General features: G+C 43.5%; 1 protein-coding gene across 1 annotated transcript; it reads right to left on the reverse strand.

The window, feature by feature from the left end:
• Positions 1–628: 628 nt before the first annotated feature.
• Positions 629–6056, reverse strand: LOC137915040 (poly(A) polymerase type 3-like). The gene is made up of 17 exons (XM_068758524.1): positions 6043–6056; positions 5749–5919; positions 4706–4772; positions 4515–4596; positions 4314–4423; positions 4178–4231; positions 3983–4094; positions 3792–3881; positions 3291–3429; positions 2934–3006; positions 2649–2769; positions 2307–2391; positions 1968–2021; positions 1770–1880; positions 1516–1622; positions 1173–1426; positions 629–715 (listed from the first exon to the last, which is right to left on the reverse strand). Exons 1-17 carry the CDS (start codon positions 6054–6056, stop codon positions 629–631), a joined length of 1731 nt encoding a protein of 576 aa, XP_068614625.1.
• Between the last annotated feature and the right edge of the window lie 2237 nt (positions 6057–8293).

Genomic DNA, 8293 nt, shown 5'->3' on the forward strand with positions numbered 1-8293 from the left:
AACTTTGGGACTTTGAGAGACTCACTCATTCGTGACAGAATCGTATTTGGCATTAACGTGCGAGAGAGACTTGTACTCAACTTCGCAGAGCTGCAGAATTGTCATGTGAAAATTGCAAGGGACGAGGTGGGAACAGAGGAACTGGTGACGGAGGAGGAACGGCGGCAGCAGTAGCAGTGCCGGAAGCAGGAGGGTGAGAGCTGGGGGCAGAGAAGTATCTCCAGAGTACAAAGTTCAACTCGGCAGGCGGCCAGAGATACTCTGCCCTCTGTGTCAAAGTACCGTTTTAGTCCTCTGGCGTGATAATTGCAACTACCGCTGTTTGCTAGCCGACGTTTCATGAACAAATGACTGCCTGGAGTGCGCGCATCTCCGTAGCGGCTTTGCCGTTTGGAGGACAAGGTGACCTTTATATTATTTTAATTAGAGTTCCTAGCACTCTTTAAAGAGCTAGGTGACCCAAGCCCGGGCGAGTGAAGCCCAGAACCAATTTTTGAACTCGTCACCCAATGGTCAACTCTCCAAAATCTCCCTCCAGCCTTCGGTAGGTTCCATCCTCCTTTCAGACTGCCTGCCTCCTCACCCAGAACGTCTGCAGGCCGGAGTTCCTGCCGTAAGCTCCAGTGTGCTATTTCTTCAAACAGAGCCTCACCGCTGGTCGTGTGAAAAGCTTGATGGGCGGGGGCTCTGCCTTACACAGCTCCAGAACAGGCTTCTGAAAGGGATGGAAGAGAGGTGAGTCCCAGAACAGGAAGCTCTTTCCATCAGTTTAAAAGTGTTCAGCATACCTCATCGCAGCAGGCGGCTTGTTGTGTCTCCATCTTAGCAGCCTTTGTTGTTGAGCTCTCAGACGGAGAAGACACCCCCGCTTCCTCACTGACCTTCCTCTTTTTTGCTGAGGGAACAGATTCGGAAGGAAGGCGTCTCTTTGCTGCCCGTGGAATCCCGGGTGTTGTGGGTTCTCCGCTGGCAGAGGGAGCTGGCTGGCACCAGCCGTTAGCCACATCGCTCTTCTGTTCATAAAAAAGGAAACTTGTCTTTATTATTTCATTTTATCTTTTAACAATTAAAAATAAATCGCTTGCTGGTCATTTTTCTTTTTTTACATTTTACACCACTAATAATTAAGACATTTGGTTCACATGAGAAATGATTTAAATCTATTTTCTCACCGCCTCAGCTTTGCTTCTTTTGGCTGGGCTCTCAGAGGCTGCTGTTCGCTTCCTCTTGGAGGCCGGCTGACTGGAGGGGACTGCTCGACAACATGCCACTGCCTGGCTGACGCTGCGCTCGGCAAAGACTGTGAAGAGGTGGTTCTTTCCATCTTTGCCTTCCATCCAGATCCGATCTGGCCTCTTGGAAATGCATACGGCAGAGACATGCATTCCCTCTTCCAACACGCCAGTACTCTGCGCCTTGCTGTAGACTGGAACGGCACAAAATAACAGAGCGATTCATAAAGTCAGCCATGTTTGAATTGATCTAAATTGAAGGAGAGAGAAAAGGCAAACGCACCATTGTCAGTGAAGTCCTTGATGTTGTCTCTCACATTGACGGAGACCGATTTGAAGTTGCGCAGATCAAAGAGCAGCCCAATCATCCACGTTGTGCTCCGTCCACCTCTGACACAGAAGAAACAACAACACAGAACCACCAAGACAAGTTTCATGACTTTTTACTGCACAGTTAAAGATAGATCATTATTAAGCATTATTTTTAAGAGAAATTGCAGTGGAAATTCAAACACAAAAATGTAATGGTGTCCTTACTGAGCAGCGGCTTCAGTTGTGGATTTGGTGCTCACATGCGCCCGGGAAATGAACGCATGCGTCTCCAGATCCTTGACCAGCAGTCTGATCTGTGACTCCACCAGGCTAACCCTGAAAAAGGGAGCAAAAGCGTTTCCAGAAAGAGGAAAACAGACGCGTGTTCCAGTTCACCTGAGACGTCTGGCTGTTCCTACTCACCAGTCAAGATGCTGCCTTTCTGTAGCCGCCGATGCCGTGAGCAGAATGCAATGCCTTCACACAAAAACACAGAACAATGTTTGAGCATGTTGCTCTCATATCATCTCGCTGCATGAATCGCACACCCTGTTACCGATAGCCAGTTACAGGGAATTAGGATCACACATCCTCGAGAAGGAAATAAAGCATCACATCTACACTTTCTTTACAGCAGTAAATCTTTGGAAAAGCTTTGACGAGGAGCAAACGATTCACAATGGCAAAGATAATTATTCCATTTTCCAAATCGATACATTTTCGACTTCTTTCTGGATGTAACAATTCTAGTTGAATACATACTTGTACTTTCCAAGGAAGTCTGGCTCTTCAAACAGCTTGGACCACTCTGCCTTATTCTGATCGATCTCCTGACAGATTTCATGACCTGTGAACGAGGGACAGGAAAGCTCAAAGTCTGATTCAAGCAACTCCCAGCTTTGTTTCCAAACTAGAAACTACTAGACACACATCCACTGATCCCCAATGCAGGCAGCACTGTGAGTATATGTTGGATGTAGTGAGCGAGTGAATGAATAATGCACAATGTGAAGTGTCTTTGAGTGTCCAGAAAAGCGCTATATAAGACCAGCGCATTATTATTATTATTATTATTATTATTATGTCATCTGAGACACTACACACCCCGAATGATCTCCTCTGTGATGATGTGGAAGGAGGAGAGAGACACGTTGGTGCTGCTGTTCTGCTGTGGGTAGACTGGTCTGATGATGGGCATGAGGTGGAGGCTGTCAGGTCGATGAAGCTGAAAGATCACAAGAAAACATACTTGGTTTAACTGTGCTACAGAGATCCCCAATCACAAACTGAAAATGTAGATTTCATAGGAGTTAGTAGTATTAGTAGTAGTATAGAAGCCGTATAGTTGTAACTTAAATCCTGGTAAAACGCTGCTGGCTGGTTCCTTACCCTGGGTTCCCAAAATGGGAGGCCATACCCGAGGTCCTCGACTCGCTGCAGACGGACAGTGTAAGGCCACTCCCTGAAAACACAAGATTTTCACATCTGATGATCCTTTTTACAAAACGCTCACAGGCAGATTCTCAGAGAACCTCAGAAAGAAGGTAAACGTATCTGCAGGCAAACAAACACACAATTCCTGAAAGTGCGTTCTATGAAACGCAATCAGTTTGTACATAGAGAAGCACAGACTGGCTTTAATGGAAACAGGACACTGATGAGATGATGATCAGTCTCAGGGAACTCTTATCAAACGTAATTCAATATTTGGTCTTCCCACAGGAACACCAGAATCAGAATACTCACCACATGGAGTACACCTTGAAGAATTTAATCACCAGGGTGGATGCGGTCGCATTTGGGTACACCTGGCAGATTCTTGCAACAAGTGTAGTCCAAGATATCCCGCCCAAGAAGCCCAGCATGTTGGAATAAATGTTCCGTCCTGAAGGGAAAGATGAAGATGAGAAAGAAGTCAGACCTCTAGTCCTCAAGACGGCCTAATTTACAGTGAACCACTTTAATCTGCGCTGCCAGAGCTTTTCAATGCAGCATGTTACTGTGTCCACGCGTCCTCAGTTTGTCGGTCTGTTTTTGCTTTTTCATATTGAGCAGTGTTTTTGCCACCACACGCACAAAAGTCAATGTTTTCAGATGCAGTGAGCAACACTTAAACCCAGGTTGTATCAAATGTGAAGTCAGTCATTGTTTGCGTACATGTGTCACCGTTAGTTACGGAAATTCTCAACATATTCTGAACCGGTCTCTGGACAGTCTGGCAAATTTAGCGAGTTGTGTTCTACCCACGTTTAGCCCACAGCTTGATGGCTCTCAAGGCCAGACGGAAGTTCTCAACATCTGGGACAAGCTTGAGGATCTCAGCTGATGTTCTGTAGCCTAAAATACAGAGACAAAGGTGATTGAAGACAGTCATGTTAAAGCGTCAGCCAGCCAAATGGCCACCCAGCACAAAGAGGTTCCTGCTGTTTGCTTCTTACCGTTGAGACTCCTCACACACTCTGGACGCATGTCCTTCAACAGCTGATCGTTGAGGAAGTTCAGTTTATCAGGAACACTCCTTCGTCCCAGCTGCGCATATACCAAGTCAATCTAGAAAGAAGCACAGAAAGCATTAAGACACACGTAGCTTTCTGCAGAGTAGAGCGTTTCCTGGTTACCGCAAGTCATATTACCTCAACCCCATCAAATTTAAGCTTGATGACAGGGACGTATGCTGTTGTGATGGCCTGAAGACACAAAGATGGTTAGTTAGATGATTGTTACTATCTTGTAGGATGTACACGTACATGAACTGTGTATATGGCTAACCCGTGCGTCGGTGACCTCCTTCTGTGCTTTAAGCGTTTCAAAGAAGGAGGTAAAAAAATCACCCCTCTCCAGAAATACGGGTCCCACGCACACAACATCGATATCAGCGCCTGTCAAAACCACAGGTTCATATTAGAGGAGCTTCTCCATCATGCAAAGTTCCGGCAGTCCTGACACTCGGTCAAGAATAGTAAAACTCACCTTTTGAGTCGACGCCGAGACCAGAGGAGCCAAACGGAAGGACCTTTCCTCCAACGTTGTCCATCACTATATCTGGTACATTCTAAAATTAAAAAGTAAACAAATAAAATGTTATCTTTGTAATAACATGTTTTAAGCACCACAGCTGGTTAGCTTTGAAACAACATGGCGTATATAAAAAGATGTCCTACCATGTCTATGCATTTCTGCTTCAGCCACTCCTTAAACAGCTTCTCAAGCTTTGTGGTGATATCCTCTCTGCAAATGAAACACGGGGCATTTTCACATTTGTCTGCACCTTAACAAGCATGCAATGGTCCCTCCACTTGTGCTTTAGCACTTTTATTAACTTCACTCATTAAGTTCTTGATTAACTGATTGCAACTCAGGCCTGCAGGGGGCGCCACAAAAAGGGGGAAATACCTTAAATATAATTATATTAGAACTAGTTATTAAGTTATTCTTAAAATGGAGAAGCTCACATTCACTCAAATGTAATGTATGTTTCGGACGTGGAGGTATGGATTTTTACCGAAACGAGAATACTCGTTTAGGTACTGAATTAGTTAATTAGTTAATATAGATCCAGACAGACACACACGTACACACACAATAAGACAATAAATGATATACAGTATTGTCATATAAAATGTGGTTTTATTATGAGATTAACTTCCAGACAGACAGTAGCACTAATGCAAAATCCATGAACCCTCCCTGCACTGTTAACCCACCTTCTTCTGTATGACCCCTTCCCACACGCCTACAAATAACTCTGTATTATAATACAGTAACAAATGTAGGAGCCAAACTGGTGAATATGTAGCACAGCACAGCACAAAGTAGACACAACGCCAACGACTCACGCTGACGCCAACTGGATGTGCGACGCTGGAATGCACGTAGGTGCAGCTCTTTGTGTTTTCTGAACGCAGATCTCATTCAATATGTACCGTACTGGTACTGTATTTTATATGTGTTGTAGTATGTATTTTAATTTTGAAAAAAATACTATTTTATTTAACTTAGGCCAGAAAATGCTTATTTTATCAATACAATTATGGAAATATAAACATTTGTACACATACAGCAGAGTCCCGCAATAAAATCCATGATATATGAAAACATACTGTATGTTTTGCAAGAAAATCCACAATAAAGTGAATCTGCCGAAAGTGAACCGCGGATATAGTGGGGGGAACAATACATAAATATTTCAACCGGTAAATCATACCTGTGCTTCAGCACTGATTTGCTCTCAAAAACATTGAAGCCCTTCAGCGTTTCAAACAGCAAACCGGTCCGGGTCAGCTCGGCCTCCTTCGGCAGATCCTCGCTGATCGGAGGGGTGAGTCCGTAAATCTTGGGGGGCTGTTGAACAGCTGGAGCCTGAATCTTAGTTGCTCTGAAAATTAACAAGATTACCTTGATACCTGTATGTGGCAATGCTCCAATTTTGTGTTTAAAAAAAAACATCCAATCAACACCAAGAAAAGCATGAACAAAAGCAATAACACTTAATACTCACCGAAGCAAAGTCATAATCACTTTATTGAAAGCAGAAAAAAATATGCTCTCTGAAAACCTTTTTCTTTGACGAGTTATATATATACCCTGCTTTGAAGCGCTCCACTTCAAAGCAAGTCATTTGAACCAAGACGATTGGCCGATACCTGCTTTGATCTATCTATCTATCTGTTATGTCAATCTGCGATTAGAGTGGGTTGATTGATTTTCAGCGCCACCCCTATCTTTTTTACTTTGATTTTTTCGTTCCTTGAGTTTCAATAGAAACCACATTGGTAGCTGTGAGGTGGGACTTGTGTTATACGGGCTACACAGCAGGAAATTGATATGATAAATAGTATCAATCATCGGCGGTGTGGGTTTAGACAATTTTTGACTGAGAGTGTTTTTTGGGGGGACTGAAGCAGGGATGGATTAAAAATATGGATTACCCATGTTGAATGTGTTTTAAAAAACGAAATTAAAAAAATGCTTTATTTCTAGGAAAATGGACCCTTCCTGGTTTATGTAAAGTGTATGTGTCCTGCTCGGTTAAAAACTCTTCTACATCCGCTTTCTTGACACGTTGACTCGCCTCATCTCGCACACCGCGGAGCAATCTCTTCACCCCGCCAAAACTCCCGGGATGAGATGGTGAATAGTATATATTTTTCAGGAGCCGTTTCTCCATCGAAGGTAATTTTTATTAATCCACACCCCACGTCTTTACACCAGTCTCCTCCGGGTCGAATGATAAAAAACAAGTTTGATCCTCATTTTTTATTTTCTCTGAGTAGCAAGAAGAAAACAACCATACACATGTTTACAATATCATGTTTTATTAAAAAAAACATCACACAAGAAAAGATATAGAACTATACATTGATTACAATGACTCTAAATGCTGAGTATAGAACATTAGGGTGTTTAATAAAAAAACATCATGCATATATATTTTATAAGAAAAAACAAGAAAGATCTAGAACTATACGTTGATTACATTTCATTTACAATGACTCTAAATGTTGAATATAGAACATTTGGGTCAACGTTTTCGTACAGAGCATAATGCAGTCTCTCCACTTCTTGTAAAATATCCATCGCCATTTTTTGAATTTTTACACGATGAACGATGACATTGACAAACATAGCATAAACCGTGAGCACGTGAGCCGGTGTGATTTCAGCGTCACCCCATTCCTGTATAACTTCTCGAAAGATATCAGACACTCGATGCTCGTTTAATCCCAGCAATTGCTCTTGCATCTCTTTCCAGGAAGGCTTCGTCTCCACAGAGTAGACGATTTGAAAATATTTCTCCAACGCTCGAATCTTGACATTTTCACTCTCGTGGCCGCCAGTCAGTCTGGTTCTTACAAGTTCATCCAAAAGTTCTATCAGGCGATTCATGACAAAGACGTTATGGATAAATCCTGTCAGACGTGTCACACAGTTCCCCATGATGATGATCAGATGTGTTTCCAAAATTTAGAAACTTTCTGAATATGGGCAGTCTTCACCTTGTTATAGGAAGTCACGTCCTTGTAAATAGAGTCGATGGTTTCCGAGAGGTTGTCGGCTTCAGATATTTCGACCAGTAGAATCTTTGCCACGGTTTCTACGCATTTGTCGTCTATCTTTATTCCACACAGACGGAGGAGCAGTTGGATGGCTTGAAGAGAACGGAGTGAGTAAACAGTCTTGAGCAAGGTCAGCGACTCGGCTTGGATGTAACCATCCGGTGGATCAAGACAAGGATGTTGGTTCTGGCTTGGATGGTTGATTTTGCACCCGTTGCAGTTCTCTTCTTGATAACCATCAATAATTAGATTCAACACGTGAAGGATACCAGTTTTTATAGTGTCGAACACAACGGGGGTCAGCCATACGTCGACTTGCTCCATCTTCATCGCATACGCCTGGTAGATGGCCTTGCGTCTTGCTCTGCCCGTAAGCGGCAATTCTGCCACCACATACGGACGGTCTTCTTCAGATACAAGATCCTCCAACGCCGGTGTTCCTGTCCCGCTGAAATAGATTGGAGTGTCTTCGTAAACCAGACCGTCTGGACCATCGGCAAAGAACTCGTCCGAAGGCTTATGGATATATCCCACAATCCTGGCACGCTTAGTCGTTGGTGCCGTCGGGGCAGAGTTCTTCTCAGCCTGCATGATGAAATATATATTCCGAGTGTGTTTGGGCAGATGCTCTCTTGCCTCTTCCGATAGCCGTGTGTGGAAGTTGGGTTGAATCAGAAAAATATAGAAAGTCAG

Source organism: Brachionichthys hirsutus, unplaced genomic scaffold (genome assembly GCF_040956055.1).
Source record: "Brachionichthys hirsutus isolate HB-005 unplaced genomic scaffold, CSIRO-AGI_Bhir_v1 contig_1023, whole genome shotgun sequence".
Classification (NCBI taxonomy): Eukaryota; Metazoa; Chordata; class Actinopteri; order Lophiiformes; family Brachionichthyidae; genus Brachionichthys; species Brachionichthys hirsutus.